General features: G+C 49.9%; 1 protein-coding gene across 1 annotated transcript; it reads right to left on the bottom strand.

Moving 5' to 3' along the window:
- Positions 1–658: 658 nt before the first annotated feature.
- On the bottom strand, positions 659–17,945 carry CD8B (CD8b molecule). The gene is made up of 6 exons (XM_012644196.1): positions 17,856–17,945; positions 14,278–14,637; positions 10,589–10,678; positions 5,174–5,263; positions 3,617–3,653; positions 659–1,066 (listed from the first exon to the last, which is right to left on the bottom strand). The coding sequence occupies exons 1-6, from the start codon at positions 17,896–17,898 to the stop codon at positions 1,054–1,056; spliced, it is 633 nt and encodes a 210-aa protein (XP_012499650.1). The 5' UTR covers positions 17,899–17,945; the 3' UTR covers positions 659–1,053.
- Between the last annotated feature and the right edge of the window lie 2,195 nt (positions 17,946–20,140).

The raw sequence follows: 20,140 nt of genomic DNA, 5'->3' as shown, positions 1-20,140 counted from the left end.
AAGATAAGACCCAGGGACTTTTTCAAAAGGCACAAGGTCCTCCTCTCCACTCCCCACTCCAGTGAAGTGTTTTCTGCTTGCAATTTCCTTCTCTGTCAGGCTAAGAGATAATTAAAAACTGAATGGACACATGACAGAGACTCCAATGCCTCTCATCTTCTCTTTGGTGTAAGCCTGACTTGAGGTCAGGGGTCCCTGGAGTTCAACCCTCAGTAGAAACAAACAGGCGCCGGTGAAGGCAGCTGGGGAGTGGGCTAGGAGCAGACGGCCCCAAGGCACCTGCAGCCTGGCACGTTGTGGGGCAAAATGAGAACTTACAAATTTTATCCTTGTTATCTTTTTTCCACGGAGCATCACCATCAGTGGGGCTTTTGCAATTTTATGTCACAGGAGCCATTTGTATCCTTAACCCAGGACTTTATTTTTATAAACAAGACATTTCATAAAAACCACAGAAAATAAGAGAACTATGCAAGCCATGGCAGAGCAGAAGTGAAAGCTGAGAAACTTCCTAGAGGGAAAAGAAGCAAACTCCTCAGAGACTATCATGGTCGCTGGGAGCTGGGCAGCCCCTCCTGGGAAGCCTCACGTCTAACCTGGTTCTGGCTTCTCTGTGAGGAAAGTCAGACCCAGCCCGGCAAGGCCATGCGGGAGCCACCCCAGCACCATCCCATGAAAGCCCCCAGGACCCAACGTCACTGCCTTACTAGGGCAAAGCAACTTGCAAAGACACCGAAGGTCCCACCCAGCCCAGGGAGAGTAGAGGAGCCGGAAGTGGTATCATGGGCAGCATTTCCTACTACGTCCTCCAGCACGCTCTGCGAAGTGCGCTCGGGGCTCTGAAGCCTAGTCTGGAAGATTCCGGATGGTCAACTAACAAGTTGCTCCTATGCTTGTGGCCCGCAGGAAGGACGTGGAGCAGTGAAAAGCAGGCAGCTTCAGCAGCCAGTGAAATCTCCATGGTCGGATGTGTCCCTTCTCTCATTTTTCCAGATTTTGCTCATTACTGACCAATGTCTTTTTGTAGCAGGACACCAAGACTGTATTCTCAGCTCATTTGTAAAACCTGAAAACAACAGCAAGTTGTGAAATCACTTATTTTCAGGCAAATTATATTGACTTTCTTGTAACAGAGGCAAATGGAAAGGAAGATGCAAAGGTTGGCCTCCAAGTAGGCTGGGGCAGTAGGTTTTTAGGGCCCATTTGAGTAATTAAAAAAAAAATTTAAAGCTAACAGAAACACAAAAACAAACAAAAATGCAGCTGAAAGAACCCTAGCTTTGAACAGTGTTACTTCCTGCGGTAACTCTAAGATAAGCTATTCACAAACACACGTTAAATGTCCAGAAGACATCGGCCTGCAGTGAGACGATTTTCTAAGGAGAGGTAGAGACTGGGGAACATCTACCTGTTCAACCTGTAACTTGAATTTGGACAGCTGACCTGGGAGTCCTAGGGACTATTTCATCCACACCTGGATCGTGACAGCAAAACCAGAGGTGGTTTTCAAACATTTGTTTAAGCCGCAAACCCTTTTGTTCAAATGACATCTTACAGGTAAGTGTAAACCCAGACAACAGATGACAGCAGAGCTGCTTGGAATGAAGAGGGTGAGGGGGGCTCAGGGTCCCACCCCACGACCTCCCCAAGCCCTTTCCCTTCCCCAGCTGACCCCCAGATCCCCTGGGTTTGCCAAACCATGAGGTCCTGTATCCAGTTCCTCCCAAACTGGGGTCAGATCACTGGGGAACAAGTTAAATAAAGGGGTGGGTGGGGACAGACCACAGGCAGTACTCAGAGGCGGACTCATTCTCCATAAAAGGGCATCATGGGGAAGATTTTGAACAGAACTTTCTGGAGGTCTAGCTGTAAACTGATACACTCAAGTCATTTTCTCTTGGGTAGGGGGCAGTTTCTAAACCTGACACACAGGTGAAAATTGCACACAATCAAAATTATCATTGAAAATTGCCCATAAAATATGGCAGGCATGTTTAAGCAACTCTTTCTATAAACATACTGTATATAATAATGTAGAGCAAGTAATACTGAGAATTTATACAGAAATTATCATTTTAGAGTACTTAAAAATACTCCATGGTTGTTGGACTCTTAGAGTTGAATTTATTGAAGTTATATGAGCTTGCGCTTCAACTCCATGGGACTAGGGTCAAACACTTTAAAGATATTACCCTAGTAAGTTCTCAGGTGTGAGGTCATGAAGTTGGTACTGTCATCTCATTTAACAGATGAGAAATGGGAGTCTTGGAGAGGCGAAGTGACTCACCTACAGTCACACAGCTGGTGAGCAGCAGACCGGTTTCAAACCAGGTCTGCCTCACGCTGGAGCCAGGGCCCTTGAGTGCAAGGCTGTGTTGCCCTCTTCTATTTAGAGATATGTACTTCCCTCCACCCCAGAAACACTTCTGCATGGAGGCAGTTGTTCTGAAGATCAAATGTAATTAATGAGGTAGTAGGCAGATGTGAAACAGTCTCCATTTTGAGGAAGAAAAATCAAATCCAAGTCCTGGAGGCTGGGAGTAGCCAACAGTCCCTGGTCCCTAACCTGTGTTAAAAAAAAAAAAAAAAAAAAAGGCCAGGTGTGGTGGCTCACGCCTGTAACCCTAGCACTCTAGGAGGCGGAGGTGGGCGAATTGTTTGAGCTCAGGAGTTCAAGACCAGCCTGAGCAAGAGCGAGACCCCGCCTCTACTATAAATAGAAAGAAATTGGCCAAACAGCTAAAAGTAGAAAAAATTAGCTGGGCATGGGGGTGCGTGCCTGTAGTCCTGGCTACCTGGGAGGCTGAGGCAGGAGGATCGCTTGAGCCCAGGAGTTCGAGGTTGCTGTGAGCTAGGCTGATGCCACGGCATTCTAGCCCAGGCAAAAGAGTGAGACTCTGTCTCAAAAAAAAAAAAAAAAAAAAAAGCCCCTGTGCTGTGTAACTCAGCCTGTGACTTTGCCAACTCCTGGGACCCAGGTGGGGTTGAGGGCAGCAGATGGGATGAAGACAGATTCTGGGGAAGGAAACAACTGCTGGTGGAGAAAGCTGGTCTTGGAGTGAGTCGATTTGTCTTCAAATCCAATTCCAGCAGTCTTCCCACCCATCTGTAAAATGCAGGTGATGATCCCCCTATCTCACACAGGACCAAGTCGAATGAAATAATGAGTGGGATGGGTTTGGGATATCCTATAGTCCTCTATGCATGCAAAGGTTGCTATCCTCAGGAGAGCTAATTTAGCATACTTGAAATACATTCAAGTGATTATTCAGTATTTTTGTTTGTTGAGGTTATCTCTTAGGTTCCTGAACTCTATCGCTCCATCTATTTATACAGCCTATGATCTTTTTTTTCTTCTTGAGACAGGGTCTTGTTATGTTGCCCAGGCTGGATTTCAACTCCTGGGCTCAAGAGATCCTCCGGCCTCTGCCTCCTGAGTAGCTGGGACTACAGGTGTGCACCCTGCACCCAGCCCAGTCTATGATCTTTAGAAGGGGAAGTCTGACCTTGACTTCTGGCTGTAGTTGGAGCCTGTGGGCTACACCAGGGGCTGAGGAACCCAGAGCCACACCCAGAGCGGCGTCACAATCACGGTTCTGAGGCCCCATGCACTTACTGTTTTATGAAGCGAAGCCGCGCTCTCCTCTGCCGGCCTGCAAGAGGAAAGCGAGAGCACCAGTCAGTGTGGGCCACGGGCCGTGGGTGCCAAGTCCTGGAGACTGAGGAGGAAGATCCCAGGGGCAGCTAACACCTCCATCCACCTGCCTGCTGCCAGCCTCTGCCCCACACACTTCACACATTTTAAACCCCCTTCATGCTCACTGCAAACCTGTGACTTGGATACTACTCTTACAATCTCCATTTTATAAATGGGGAAACTGAGGCACAGAGTGAGTTGTTACTGAATAACTTGCCCAAAGTCATGCAGCTAGTAAGTGGTAAAACCAGAATTCAAACCAGTTAATCGACTCCAGGCCTTAAACATGCCCTCTTGCCCTTCACGGCAGGTCAGAAATTGGAGGTCACACAGGTGGGCGGTCTCAGGTGAGGGCATGTGTGTTCAGGGATCGAGCGAGAGTTCCCATCCAGAGGTAGGAAGGAAATAAAAGCATGTCTGTTTACATTTTTATCTCAACCTTTATTACCTTCTATTTCTGAAGCACATTTAGTAACATATGTAATATATTAAATAAATAAATACAGCTAACTGCATTTAGTCTTTACGATTTTTAAATTTGTTACTGATGAGGTCATTGATCTAAAGAGTTTGCAGACCACTGAACTTTAATGGATTCTTAGAATGGGGTACACAGATCCCTTTGTGTGTGGCAATGGCATGTAAAAGTGTGTGCCTGGGTGCATTTCTCTGGGGAGAGGGTCCATAATTGTCATCATATGTTCAAAAGGGTCTGTGACCTTCAAAAGTTAAGAGCCACTGATCCAGTTCATGCCCCTGCTGCAACTCCCTCCCTCGCCCCACTTTACAGAAGCACGGAGAGGGGCAGGGAGGTGCTTGAGGTGGCACAGGTGAGCAGAAGAGCCAGGAGCAGCTGCTCGGGTGCCCCCTCCAGCTCCCCAGCTTTATTTTGAGCCCAGTGCCGTGCAGAGCCTGGGGAGCCCACGGGAGGAGAGGAGCCCGTCTTTGGGGTGGCTGAGAGCAGCAGCTGTCTCTGAGTTTTCCTACAGCCTCATTGAGGGAGAGGATTTCTCTCTTCTGGGAACACAAATCAAACCTCACCAGCAACCTCTTCTGGGCACTGGGCTTTCATCTCAACTGCTCATGTGAGTTTCCACTTCCTGACCCGTGCCATGTGCCGGGCACTTTGGGCAGGACTTTACAAACAGCAACTCTGGGACGTAGGTGTTGTTTTGCCTCCTGGTGAGGTGGCTGAGGCTTAGAGAGACCAGGGCGCATAGCCAAGGACACTAGGTCAGGGAGCACCAGCGTTGGGTTCAACCCCAGGTTTGTCTGACACCAGAGACAGGCTGGTCTCTGACTTTGGCAGCATGACCACCGGCCAGGAATCACCTCCCGAAACACCATAGGTTCCCTGGGGCTAATTCCCACCAGGCTGCCATCTGCTCTGCTCCCCTAGAGAAGAAAGTACCCCAGGAACCCTTTAAACAGCAAACAGGGATGCCAAGAGGGATGACCCAAGAGAGAACAACTCACAGTGCAGGTGGATGGCCACGCCCAGGGACACGAGCAGAACCAGGACACCGGCCACCAGCAGGCTGAGGGTGAGGGGGCCACAAGGTGGGCCTGGAAAAGACACAGGTGACATGTGTTCAACCTGGAACGTACGCGACATGCAGACAAACACAAGGAGGGGAAAAATCAACTGGAAGCCCCACATCCCAGAGAATGTCATCGTTTGCATTTTGGTGTATTTCCCTGTAGTCTTTTTGGTATGCACTTTAAACATCATTGAGATCATTTTATCTATAAAATGTCATGTTTCATCCAAATTTTTAAAAGTTAATTAAACTCAGGAGCTATTTATGCTCAAAATAGGTAGACAATTTTCATGCCCGGTAATAGGATTTTTACTATTAATTAAAAACTTTTTATTTTAACGTCACAAGAAATATCCGAATATATTTTTATTGTGAGAGATTTAAATACATGGTTAGAGTGTTCCTTAACATCCTTGCTCCTTCACAGAAGAAACCACCCTTGATAACCTGGTACCTTTCTCTGCATTTTCACATACATAATTTTCATAGATACATATAGTTTTTTTTTTTTTTTTTTTTGACAGGGGTCTCAATGTGTTACCCTGGCTAGAGTGCCGTGGCATCATCCTAGCTCACAGCAACCTCAAACTCCTGGGCTCAAGCGATCCTCCTGCCTCAGCCTCCCAAGTAGCTGGGACTACAGGCATGAGCCTCCATGCCGGCTAATTTTTTCTATATATTTTTAGTTGTCCAGCTAATTTCTTTCTATTTTTAGTAGAGACGGGGTCTCGCTCTTGCTCAGGCTGGTTTCAAACTCCTGAGCTCAAACAATCCGCCCGCCTCGGCCTCCGAGAGAGCTAGGATTACAGGCGTGAGCCACCGCACCCGGCCGATACATATAGTTTTTTTAAAAAAAAAATACAATGGATTATACCATACAAATTGTTTTACAGTAGCTTTTTGTCCTTCACTTAATCGAGTCAGTATGTCATTTTTCCAACAGAGTAACATTTTATAGCATGGATGTACCATGGACTAGTTAGCCATCGGTGGGCATTTTCACTGCTTCCTGTGTTTTACAAATAACTCTGCAGAGAACATTCTGGTATGTTTAGTCAGGCAGGTGCCTTCCTGAGGCAGATACTGAGAATGGGAACTACCCATTTTAAACTGTAATGCTGTCAAATGTCTTCAAAAAGGCGGCACTAATTTCCATTCCCACCCGTCAACAGTGCGCTGTCAGCCCTTGATATCATCAAAGTTTTAGTTTTTGCCAGTCGAGTGGGGGAAAATTATATTTCACTTCAATTTCCTGATTACTTGTGAGCTTTGGCCTATTTTCATATATTGGCCACTAGTATGACTTTTCTTCTCTAAGTTGGCTATTTGTTCCTCTGCTCATTTGCTATTTAAACAGAGTTTATATTATCAGTGCCCCAAATCCTTCTGTGACACCCTTTGGGCCCTTGTGGATAGCTGAGGAGTAGAGCCCGGGGCCAATGGGTGAGAAGGCAAGGCTGCAGCTTTGGGCTTGACGTTAACAAAATCAGAAAGAGTTCTGGATGTCAGGGAAGGGAGATAATGTTTACTAAATGCATATTATGTGCCAAGTACAGTACTAACTGAAAACTTTCATCTTGTGAGGAAGGAAGGTATTACCAATATTTTTCTCTCTCATTTTACAGTTCAGAAAAAACAAGATTGAAAGAGGTTAAATTACATGCCCAAGGTCACCAGGCTACTAAAAGGCAGGACCAGGGTATGGACACAGGTCCTCCAAGTTCTAAGGCTCTGCCAGCCCCACCTTGGCAGCACGAGTGGTATTGGAGGGCATGGAGTGGGCTGCTCCATGGGAGGGAGCCCACCATTGCTGGAGGGGAACAAGCCAAGGTTAGATGGCTGTGCCGTGGAGAGGAGACTCCTGCACTGGGAGAGAGGTTGGACAAGGGGGGACGCTAAGGGTTTGGCTGGGCTCCCTCTCGCCTCCTTCACATTCTCCCAACCTGGAGGAACCTCAAAAACATGGTGCTGCGTGAAAGAAGCCAAACATGAAAGCCCACGTATCGTGTGATCCCATGTATGTGAAAAGGCCAGAAGAGGCACTCTGGAGAGACAGAAAGGGGATCAGCGGCTACCAGGGCCTGGGGTAGGAACAGAGACAAACTGTAAACAAGCATAGGGGATCTTACTGGGGTGATGAGACTGTTCTAAAACTAGATTGTGGTGATGGTTGTATAACTTGGTAAATTTACTAAAAATCATTGAGTTTGTACTCTTAAAATGGGTGAACTTTGTGGTATGCAAATCATACCTCAATAAAGTTTTTTTAAAAAAAGTAATGGAAGTGGGTGCAGGATTGACACGTGCGGCAGCAGTGTGTCTGAGGAGGGGTTGGGGGCAGGGAGGCTCCCTGAGGAGCAGTCTTGGTTATGACCACTGTGCAGGCCAGCAATGCAGCTACAGGTCACCCACCCGAAATGTGACTCCAGGAAAAGCTGCTGCTTCCAATAACGGACACAAAAACCTGCTTGGGCGAGGGGCTGGTGGCCAGAGCCACACCAGTGACACCCCAGCCCAGCCTTCCTTATCTTGCTCCAGCCTCAGGGTCTCCTGAGGTCTGGATCACACCACACTGCTCCTGAGTCAGTGGTTTAGAGATCGTCCCCCAGCACCTACTGGTGGTGTCTCGACGGACAGTCCTAAGTCTCAGGAGGAAGCTCCCTCCCCATGGCAGCCCTGTGGGTTTCATTCACGATATCAGGCTTTTGAGGGCTGTGTGGATGCCCCACCAAGCTCTGAGTGCCTGTGTATAGTATCTCATTTAATCCCATCCTGCATTACTTTTAGCCAGGTAAACTTCCTCATTTTACAGATGAGGAAACTGAGTTTCAGAGAGGCTGGAACACTTGCTCGAGGTCTCACGGGATAGGCAGTGGTAGACAGGGACTTGGACCTAGACCTGGCTGACTTACCAATGGCTACCCTGCCCCACGGCCCCCTCGTCCACTGCAACCTCCACCTACTCCCCCCACTCCCACCCCTCTCTACTCAGCCACCTTCAAACACATCTTGGTTATTCTTAACCTGCTAATGTTTGATTTGCATTTTTCCCTGAGATTTTACTGAGGGTTGATATAAGAAATGATGCAAGAAATTTGAAGACCTTTTTTCCCATCATTTATAAAAATACTACTGAATTCACTATCATTCAGCAGTCCTTATATGAGGATGAACAGAGCAGACTTCTCTTAGAATTCGGTGTCAGGATCAAGGTTTCTTCCTTCGATGCTCAGGTTGTTTCTTCATATCACTGGGGTTGGAGTGCCATGTAACTTGGAGTATTCCCTTTTTTCCTGTTGAGTTTGCTAGCTCCTCCCGAGCCACAACACACAACCAGTTTTTGAGTTTTTGCATCATTACCCTTTTTTTTTTCTTGAGAGACGGGGTCTTGCTTTGTAGCCGGAGTATACAGAGATATAATTTACACAAGCTGGAGTGCAGTGGTACGATCATAGCTCACCGTAGCCTGGAATTCCTGGGCTCAAGTGATCCTCCCACCTTGGCCTCTCAAGTAGCTAGGACTACAGCTGAGCACCACTGCACCCGGCTGATTATTTCATTTTTTTGTAGAGACGGCAGGGGTGGGTTGGGGTGGGGGGGTTGGGTCTTGCTATGTTGCCTAGGCTGTCTCAAACTCCTGGCCTCAAGAGATCCTCCCACCTAGGCCTCCCAAAGTGCTGGGATCACAAGCGTGAGCTACCACACCTGGCCCTGCATCCTCATATTAATGGCCCTATTGTATTTGCATTTTGTATCTTTTTTTTATTGTAGTCTACCTGAAATCCTTTAGGTGAAGTCATCAGGGCATAATACTTCATAATACTTAGTAATATAAACACGGTCACTCTGTCCCACCCTTATGTTCTGTAAGACTACCCGTCTGTACACGGGTTCTGATTCTCGTTGTTACTGCTTCCCACCCCCATCTCCTACATCCCATTAGGTGCCCCTCTTCTGATGCTTTTTGGTACTTTATATGTTTAAGACAAAGCAACCCAGGCAGCATGAGGCAGCCCTATAGGGCTGCTGGTGGTTTGTTCTATGGGTAGCAGCAGATGGCACTTTCTGTTTGTCACCAGTGACTTTTCGGGGGTTGAGGTCAGTATTTTTCCAGAAACACATTTGGGCAGATGGGTTCAAGGGAAGTGTGTCTATGTGTGCACACTCCAGCTGGGGTGTCTAGTGCTTCTAGCACAGAGAGGCAAATTTGTTTATTTGCTAACAAATATGTATTCATTAACAAGCACATACTGTGCATTGGATTCTCTATTAGGCATCAGAACCAGAAAAATTTAAAGTGCTGGTTCTTTGGGTTAGATTTTTTGTTTGTTAACAGCTTTGTTGAGATATAATTTATACATCATAAAGTTTACCTACATAAAGTATACAGTTTAATGGTTTTTAATATATTCATAGATTGTGTAACCATTCCCATAATCTTATTTATTTTTTATTTTTTTAGAGATGGGGTCTCACTCTGTTGCCTGGGCTGGAGTGCAGTGGTGCAATCATAGCTCATTGCAGCCTTGAACTCCTGGGTTCAAGTGATCCTCCTGCCTCAGCCTCCTGAGTAGCTGGGATTACAGGTATGAGCCATCATGTCTGCTAATTTTTTTAAAAAAATTTACAGAAATGGGATCTCACTACGTAGCCCAGGCTGGTCTCAAACTCCTAAGCTCACACAGTCCTCCCGCCTTGGCCTCCCAAAGTGCTGGGATTACAGGTGTGAGCCACCACATGCAGCCCGTAATTTAATTTTAGAACATTTTCGTTTCCCCAAAAAGAAACCCTGTACCCATTAAGAGTCACTTCCCATTCCTTCCCCAACTTTCCAGCCTTACACAACCGCCAATCTACTTCTGTCTGTATAGAATGTCATACTCTGGACATTTCATATACATGGAATCATGCAGTATATATCTTTTGTGACTGACTTCTTTCACTTCATTCTTTATTATGGCCAAATACTATTTCACTGTAATGGATCTACCACATTTGGCTAATCTGTTCATTAGTTGGTGGACATTTGGGTTATTTCCACTTTGGGCTATTATGATTAATGTTGCTATGAACATTCGTGTGCAAGCGTTTGGGTGGACGTTAACTCCTTTAAATGCTCCATTAAACTTTGTCCAGTGACAATTTATGAGTCTGTCCCCCACCAGACTGTGAGCTGCTGTCATACTCAGCACCCTTTCTGATTCAAGCTCAGGGCTAGAAAAACAGGCTATAGAGTCAACACTTGACAAGTGCTTGAGAAAGGAAGGAAGGAAGGAAGGGAGGGAGGCAGGGAGGGAGGGGGCAGGACATCTGCTTTGTTTTTGAGGGTGCAGGGGGATGGAGAACTTACCCTGCCGGGTCACTGGGCTGGGGAGCCGGCACACTTTCTTCTTGGGGGTGGACTTCTTGGTGGGCTGGGCAGTGGTGGGAAGAATATCAACTACAGAAAGAAAGCAAGATGCTCATCTTAGCCAGGTGAACAGCAGGTGGACTTAGAGACAAACTTAAAACTGTGTGCCTAACATCCAGGTAGTGACATCCTGACCACTGTTCCCTGGGCTGCTACAGAGCTTGAAGGTCACAGAGCAACAGAATTTTTGATCTACTTTCCCAATTCTCAGATGTACCTGGGGCTCAGGGTTGGGGGTCAGCTTGGTGTCCTGGAGAGAGAGGGGCTCTGGAGCCACACAGACCTGAGCAGAGCCCAGCACTCCTGATTAACGACTGTATGGCTTGGGGCAAGTCATAGCACTTTTCTGTGCCTCAATTTCTCCATCTGCTGAAACAGAGATGATCCCCCCTCCCTCTAGGGGTTACTGCGAGAATTACAAGGGACAGCGTGTCCAGTAGAATGTGCAGTAGACACGGCTCCACCAGGCTGAAGACTTTAAGCCAAAGCCGGGATGCCCAAGCCCTTGGCACGACCAGCCCCTCCGCCCACCTTGCCAGTCCCTAAGTGAGTGGAGGAAGCCCCTAGAAAGGAGGTGGGTACCCTTTTCTGCATGTACAATACCACAAAGTTTTCATATTTTGGGATTTGTTTACCTTCTCATATCATATCAGAGCTAGAGGGCCCTTCGGTCTCAAACTTTAACTTCGAAGGTGAACGCCAGAGACGAGAGGGGCTGGCCCCCCAGGCCCCACAGCAGCAAGTGCTGGGCTGGGACCCCAAGCCCCCGTCCTGACTCCTGGGTGGGCCACTCCCCACCTTTATTCTAACCCAGCGTCCCTGCTGAAGTGCTGGGATAGGGTGGAGGGTCTGCACCCAGAGCAAGCAGACACCCGCGGTTCTGCGGTGCCGGGACGGTGTGAGCACGGGGCACCCCGAGCCCAGCCCTTGCCGTTGTGGGCTGAGAAAACAGATCTCAGTGAAATGAGTCTCTGTAGGATGGTAAGAGACGGGACAGGGAGATGCCTCAAACTTAAACTCTAGAGTCACGGGGACAGGAGGGGCAGCCAACACAGGGGGTCACCTTGGAGCTGGCCTCTTTTGTATGAACAGTGGACACTTGAGCCCCTCCCCTCTCTGAGCTGCTGGAAAGCAGAGAGAACACGACCTGCTTTGCCTGCCTCACGTGTCTGGGAGAACCAACTAGCTAGAATGACACGCGCTAAGCTCCCATGTGCTTGTGGCAGCGCCAAGCCCTTTAGCATAAGTTTACTGAACCCAACAACTTTTGGGGAGGGCACCGTTGTCCCCATTTTATCCATGAGGAAGCCTGGGCTCAGAGGGCTGAAATAATTTGCTCAAAGTTAGATAGTCGCTAAATTGCAGAGCAGGATCTACACCGAAAGACTGATTCTAGAATCTGTGCTTCTCATCCCCCCACACTACCTTAGGAGCAAAGTTTTCTGACAAAAAGTTGAAACACTTCAGGCTGGCCCCAGGCGCTGGGATATCAGAGTGCCGAGGGCAGCTATTGCAAGAGGAAAGCAGACATCAGCTACCAGGCTCCCAGAGGGTGCAAGGGGCCTGGCCCTCTGCTGGGATGTTTTCTCTTCTAATCCTCACGGCCCTATAAGTGGTTCTACTTGCCTGATTTTATACTCAAGGAGGCAGGGAGGTCGCTAGATTGGTCAGTGGTGAGCCCCTAAGGGAGCCATCTCTCTGGGCCCTCAGTGTCATGGCTCAGCACAGCGGCCTGGGTCTGGTGTGGGACTCGGTGGGGAGACTGTTTCATCTGAATTTCTTCTTGCCCAGAGCCAGTTCCTCCTCGATTCCTCCTGACGCCCCAGTTCAACCTCTCCCTCTCTGTCCTCCTTTGAGGGACAGATTTCTTGAGCCCACGATATGCTTAAGGGCCTGAAACAGGCCCTGTTTTCCCCAAACACCTTGTCTCCCATCTGGGCTCCGCCTCTGTAATGCACTGACCGTGTGGTGGGAGAGGTGGGCTCTGGCCCTGGGTACCCCGCCCTGGGAAGAGAGTCTGGCTGCAAGCACGCTGCGGGGGGCACTGCCGTTCCTGGGCACCGGGCACTGTTGCGTTTGTTAACACAGAGGCCAGGAGTGAGTGTGGGGTGGGAGTGGAGGTGGTGGGGAGCTTCTGGAACCAGTTGTGCTTATTTCACCCGCCACTTTCTCAGCCCTGAAATCTCATGTGTGGAAAGGTGTGGAGTTCATAGAGACAGAAACAATGAGCTAAACCAAAACCCCACACCCCCCAAACCTCCAATTTTTCAATACAGGAATCAGTGGACTCTCACCCTGAGGATGTCTCGGCTTCTTCCCAGAATCTGATTTAAGGCCTGAGGCTGGCAAGAGGTGGCAGGGCCTCACTCTGGTTTGCGTCTTCCTAACTGTGCCGCTGTCCCCAGCTGCCCCTGCACCTCCCCATGCTGCGTGGTCTAATTTAATTTCTGGGGTCCCCTTGTCACTCTCAGTGCCCCCAGTGAGTGGGAAGCAGGGCAGTGAGAGGCCTGCAGGGAGTCGGCCCCCGGCCATGGGCCAAGCTGGGGCAGGGCCTGTGGGGATTCTCGCCATGTCCCCTCCCACCCTCGACAGCTTCGTCCCCACTGTCCAATATAGTCGCCACTCACCGTGTGTGCTGCTGGGCACGTGAAACGTGGCCAGTCTGAATCGAGATGTGCTGTGCTGGTAACATACACATCAAACACTTAGTATGAAAAAGGAATGTAAAATATTTCAGTAATAATTTTCACACTGATTATATGTAGAAATGATAATACTGTTAATACATTGGTTTAAATAAAATATATTATTTAAATTAATTTTACTTGCTTCTTTTTTTTTTTTTTTGAAAACATGGCTGTTAAAAAATTTGAAGTTACATCTGTGGCTTGAAATATATTTCTGCTGGGCTTGCTGACTTAACTCATGGAACTGCAGCTTCTCAGGGCTGAAGGGGGTCATGGAGCCCATCAGTGGCCCCACAATACAGAAGAGGAAACTGAGACCCAGGGAAGGAAATGACCTGCCCAAAGGCACACGGCAAGTTTGCAGCAGAGTGGAGCCTGGAGTCTAGTCTCCTTATTCCCTGCAACCCTGGGTGTGGGTTTCAGCTGTAGCCCCCCTCTAAAGAATACGAGGGCACCCGCCCCTCCACTGCCCCTGGAACTGCTCTCACTGGGCATGTCAGGGCACGAGAGCTTTCTTTCCCTGTGTCACACTCCGTGGGGATTTCTGATACCCCCGTCAGGCCTGGGGACTCAGCCTAATCCAGTCACAGCCTCAGGTGTCACTGATGCGGCCTGAAGGACAGCACTGCCCTGTTCCTATGCAGTGGGGCGCCTGTCTCTGACTCCGGCTCATCTCTTTCCATCTCATCTGATTCCCATCTGAAATGGGAATCATAACATACCCACCTTCCAGGGCGGTTGGCAGCATTAAGTGAGATAACTATGGGGGTGCTTGGGCTGGGTAGGTCTCAACATGAATTTTCTGTTACTATTAGCAGCAGTGCCATTAGTCACAGCCGCAGAGTGGGGCTTGCTGAGAGTCGGGCAGCCCCAGGGCCTGGCACGTGCCTGGCATACAATAGGTGCTCAATGCCCATGGACAGCACTGAGCCTGATTCTTACCCACACTCAGCTGAGTTCCCTTCCCGAAGATCAGCTCCGGACTCCGGATGATCATGCAGAAGTAGATGCCGCTGTCCGCAGGCTTCACACGCGTGAGATTGAGGATGAACCGGGCTGTGTCCCGAAACAAAATTAGTTTCTCCTGTTCCACATCCTTGCCATGGATTGTCCCTTTTGTGGAATCCCAGAGGGCTAGGAACTCGTGGTGACTGTCACTGCTCGGGGCCTGGCGCTGTCTCAGCCAGTAGATGCGCATGTTACTGAGTGAGGTTTTAGCCTCACAGGACAGCGTCACCATTTGGTTGGTCTGCACTTGTATGGAGCCAGGGGTCTGCTGGAGGACTGAGCTGCCGTGGAGAGCTAGGAGAAGCCAGGAGCACAGACATCAGCACATTTTTCTGGCCATAGTTGTGGCCTCAAAGTCACAGTGAGTCAAGTCTCAAAAGAAAAGCCATAGAAGAACCTGCCCAGGTACAGGGTTTAGGGACTGTGTTCAATGCAGGTGGTGGCTCCTGGACTCAGAGCTCATGTACTCACCTCCCAGGAGATCATCTGCAAGGCAGGTGTTTGGTAAGCCCAGCTTTACAAAAGGTTCAGGGGAGAGAGCTGCCATTTGTTAATTGAATAGTTATATGCCTGGTCCTTTGTAGCATAAATTGTCTCAACCAAGCCTCAAACAGCCTTTGAGACTTTTTGTTTTTTCATTTATTTTTTTTAGAGACAGGGTCTCTGTTGCCCTGGAGTGCAATGGCCTGATCATAGCTCAAGTGATCCTCCCAGCTAAGCCTCCCAAGTAGTTAGGCTGATCAGCATGTGCCACCAAGCACAGTTAACATTTAAAAAAATTTTTTTGTCGATACAGGGTCTTGCTATGTTGCCCAGGCTGGAGTGCAGTGACTATTCACAGGTGTACCCATAACACGCTACGGCCTTGACCTCCTGGGCTCAAGCGATCCTCCTGCCTCCACCTCCCAAGGAGTTGGGACTACAGGTGCATGCCACCACACCCGGCTAGCTTTGAGATTTTTATCCCCATTACACAGATGAGGAAACTGAGGCATGAAGTCACTTGCTCAAAGTCCCACTTACAGGAAGTAGGTAGCCTGGGATTTAAGCTCAAGGATTAAAAGTCTGAAGTGAAAGCTGGTTGCCTTTCACCTTGCCCAGCTGCTACTTCACGTATAGATCTTCAGGAGGCTCCAAACTGCCGAAGCAGCCCAGGGCAAGCTGGAGAAGGGCTCAGAATCACAAGCATAGTCCTGGCTGCTCCGGTCAGCCTAAAAGAGGACCAGCCACCATTTCTGGACAGCAATGACAAAAAGCAAAAGTAGCTCGTTCCCTGGTAGGCACAGGTACAGCCCATCGCTCCCCAACTCAGCTACTGATCAGCCACTGGATCCCCATTCCCCAATAGAAGGACAGTCACCCCAGAAGCAGAGCTGGGAGTTCATTATAGTTTCAGAGGAGAAGCACCTGGCAAGCAGGGGCTTGTGCATGAAGAATTAGAGCAGGACCCACAGACCTGGACTTGAACCCAGCCTCTGCCCTGTGGGTCCCAGCTGTGGGACCTCAGGCTAGTCACCGAGCCTCAGTCTCCTCTTGTGAAAGGAGGGCAGCTTGGTGCTGGCTTCCTGCCTGCCTCCGAGGGTTAGAACGAAATGTCCAAGACAGCACACTGTGAGCTGTAGAGCACTGTATACAGGTAACTACTGTCTCACATCTCAGGGGTTGTTACTGGCAGTAAATTAAATCTCAAGAAGGATCGGAAATGGGTCCATTTGCAGCCAAGGCTGCATAGGCTCCAACAAACCCCGTCTGGCCTGCTGAGCCTTTTGTTTTGGCTGTGGAGCAGAGAGAAGCCTTGCAGGCCAGGGCAGAGACCTGGGAGTGGCAAGGCACAGAGAGGACAGGGATCTGGGTGGGCAGAGGAGCCAGAGGGGGTGTGCCTGTGCCCAAGAGGGGCCGGCTCACTGAGTGGCCCATGTTCATGGTCCTGCCTGTACTTGTGGCTCAGGCTCCATGACCCCATAGTGGCCTCCTCTACCACTGATGAAGTGAACTTCAACTTCTTGACTCCACTCCCAGACCACTCTGAGCTTCCGCCTGCATCGAGAATGAATTGGTACCTGGGGCCCAAGTAGCTGCTGGGCTTTCTCTGTTCTCCCCAGACACCCTACTGCCTTTTCAGGGAGCAGAGGTTTCATTGTTTTGGGTCACTGACCTCTTGGGGGCGTTAATAAGAATCAATAATGTCAATATCTGCTGAGCTGTGCCCGGCAAGGCACATATGTTTTCTCATTTAATCCTCACCAAATCCTGTGGGAGAGTTACTGTTTTACACCCATTTTACACATAGGAAATAGAGGCTCGGGAAGGTTAAAGACATGTTCAAGGTCACACAGCCTGTATGTGGTAGATCCTGATTCAAACCTAGCTGGTGACCCTCTCCCGGATGGCAGTTACGTGCTCATGAGCACACAGTCAGGCTGCAAATACGCAGATGCCCGAGGCTCTTCCAAGAAAGCCCAGAAGTGATTCCTGCAAGGGTGAGGCCTGGGCTGCGAGTGTACGTTTCCCGCTGCCGGCTGAGGCACACCCTGCTCTCTCCCTTGTGCCCACCTGCTTTCAGCCTCTGGGGACTGAACATCCGACTGTGGCCAAGCCCCTGCTCTGTGCCAGACACAGGGCCGGGCCTCACTACATTCGTGGTCTCATATGATCTTCCCAGTGGCCCAGCAATTCCATTATAGGGACCTGATGTTTCTAGAACGATTGGCAATAACTTTAGTAGAGTCAAATAGCCTGGACCGGTTTCTACTTCTGATGTGGTTGAGCTCACTGGGTCAGAGCTGGGGGGCTGGCAGGCCTTGCCGCCCCCTGGCAGGCTAACCAGCATTGGATTTTTTGGGCATGAGAGCAAATTGACCACAGGTTAGTGGGCAGTTTGGGGTGTGGGGGCTTCTTCCAAATGGCAGTCCGGCTGGGCTTAGAGGAACAATCTAGACCCCCACCTCCCTTCCAACTCCAACATCCCAACCTCCATGCTGCTTCTTGCAGGAGCCACACTACACGACACCCAACACGGGGAACCCAGAGGGAGTGCCCCGCCACAGCTCTGAGAACTGGCAACAGCCCGGTGTTAGGCAGATTAGACTACGAACGCTTCCCCGGAAGTAATAAAAAATGCGTCTACAGGACCCTCGGCCAGGGCCACTAGGGGGTCCCAGCACCTTCCTGGGGGCACATCCTTGTGGGGCCCCTGGGCGAGGACATGTTTCCTCCCTCCCGGGACCTCCTGCCTCCACTTTCACTGCCTCCCCTTCTCCTACGTACGTCCAGGCTTTTGGTGGGAGGCGGTCTCAGTCCTGGGGTCTGCGGGCCCCGGGGTAATGAGCTTCCGTGAGGATGCTTCTTTCTCCACCCTCAGGGACCGTGCGTGCCAAGGTGCTTTCCAGGTGCCCCGCAGCCCCGGGCTCTGGGCTCTGTATCCCGCGGGGACAGCCCTTGCTGTCCTCCGCGCTCACCGGGTCTAGCGCAGACCTCGGTCCCGCCCCGCGCCCGCGAGCCTCCCGCCTCACCTGCGAGCTGCGCGGCCAGCAGGAGCCAGAGCCGCGGCTGCATCTCCGCGCCGCTCCGGGACACCTGGGCCCTGTGCGGGCCGGCGGCGACAGTCGGGGAGGGGGTGGGCGGGGAACACGGCCGGGCGGGGCGCTCCGGGGTGGGGCCGTGAAGAGGGCGGAACCCGCGCTGTTGGTGGAGGGGGTCTGGCGCTGGGATCGCACAGTCTCTGTTTTCAGCCTCTCTGCACTGCGAAGCTCTGGGGCGGCGGTTCTAGAGAACCCGCTAGGATTCTCTGCTTTCTGGAAAGGAGGCGACACCGCTGACTTGCTCCCAGCAGATGCACGTGTGTGATCGCCTCTTCCCCTGGCAGGTGCTCAGGACAGGGTGGTGGCTCCATGTGATAGCTGAGGCAACTGAGGCTCAGAGCGGTCAGAATGCAGAGTGCATAGTGGTGCTGGACCCTAACTCGGGTCACTTCTTGTCTGTTTGAGTAGTTATTGAGGGCCTCCGAGTGCCCAGGGCTGAGCAGGGCCTCGGTCCCTTGTGAGGGAGGAAGGGCAGTTAACTGACACACAGCCTGATGAGGAAGGCAGGTGAGCAGGGGGCTGGGGAGGTGAGAGGGGCCCATCCCTGCCTGGGGTTGGGGGATAAAGCCTGGCCCTGGACCTTCAGAGACGGGAAGGACTGAGAGGATTACCGCCTTGCTCTGCGGGCACACTACCTCTTACTCTGCCTGTCATGTGATCCAGCCCCTGTCAAGGAGACTTGTTCCCAAGACCTGGTGTGGGCTGTGTCTTCCTGTTCAAATGGGGGTTAGCAGAGGAGGGGGTTGGAGGGTGGGGTAAGTGGGGGGTCCAGGGAGAACTGGGTGTGTGAAAGCCTGAAGGGGAGAGAGAGCCCAGGCAGAGCCGTGGCAAGAGGCCCCACGCAAGGTCCTAAATGTCACAAAGGCCCCAGCCAGGCAGGCCTGTGGGCCACCCTAAGAGCTTGGAGTTTATCGAAGAGGGGATGGCATGTCCCTGGAGCTTTAAAGCAGGCAGTGGGGCAGGGACGCTGTCACCATCATTGTGCACATTCAGTATTGTTTCCATCCCACACCTGCCCCAGCTCCTCTGCCCATTGCTGCTGACAGGCATTGCTGAGCTGGGCGCAGAGTGCAAAGGCACTCGTGGGGAAGAAGGAGTAGGTGCATGTCTTGGGCGTGGGCTGCTTCTCAGCCCAGCCAGAGGCCAGAGTCCCCCTTGATACTGTCCTTGTTCCCAGCAGCAACTGCTGAGCCCTGGATGCATGCAAGCCTGGGGAGACCACATGCTAGTGTGAGCTTTTTTAAAAATTGAGGTGAAATTCACATACACAAAATTAACCATTTAAAAGTGTACAATCCAGTAGAATTTAGTACATTCACGATGTTGTGCAACCACCACTTCTAGCTATTAGGTCATTAAATATGAAATGTCCGATTTCAAATCAAAAATTTAGTTTATTGTATCTCAAACAAGAAGCAGTACGATTAATCAAAGCATGCGCCTAAACTGTTGACACAGTTTTGCCATCTTAATGGTAGCTTGTTTATGCCAGCAGCAAAGACGCCTGGAGAGTGAGTGGCGATGAAATCACGAAAGATGTTTTCCACAGTTTGATGAGAATTGAGTATTTTTCCTTGCAAGAAGTGCTCCAAATCCTAGAAAAAGTGATAGTTGCTGCAAGGTATGGTGAATACGACAGAGAGTTTCCAAGTCCCGCCTCTGTAGTTTGAGCAGTGTTGTTTGTGCTACACGTGGTCGAACGTTGTCTTGCAAGAGGATTGGCCTGTCTCTATTGACCAATTTCTGCTGCTTAAATGCAAGCATCCTCATCATTTTGTCAACTGGTTTCAGTAGGCATCTGCTGTAATTGACTGACCAGGTTTCATGAAGCTGTAGTGGATAACATCAGCGCTGGACCACCAAATAGACACCATTATCTTTTTTTGATGAATATTTGCTTTTGGACTGAATTTTGGCACTTCATCTCTATTCAACCAATGTGCCAAATGCTTGCAATTGTCAAAAAGAATCCATTTTTCATCATACGTAACAATGCAGTGTAGAAATCATTCACCTTTATGTTGTGACAGCAAAGAAAGGCAAGCTTCGAGACGATTTCTCTTGGATGCTCGTTTAATTTATGCCGTACCCATCTATCCAGCTTCTTTACTTTGCCCATTTGTTTCAAATGGTCCAATATTGTTGGAATAGTCATGTCAAACCTTGCTGCTAATTCACACGTAGGTTAAGATGGATTCGCTTCCACTACAACTTTT

Source organism: Propithecus coquereli, unplaced genomic scaffold (genome assembly GCF_000956105.1).
Source record: "Propithecus coquereli isolate 6110/MARCELLA unplaced genomic scaffold, Pcoq_1.0 Scaffold208, whole genome shotgun sequence".
Classification (NCBI taxonomy): Eukaryota; Metazoa; Chordata; class Mammalia; order Primates; family Indriidae; genus Propithecus; species Propithecus coquereli.
The sequence above is the reverse complement of the archived record's forward strand: the minus strand, read 5'-3'. Positions and strand labels throughout refer to the sequence as shown.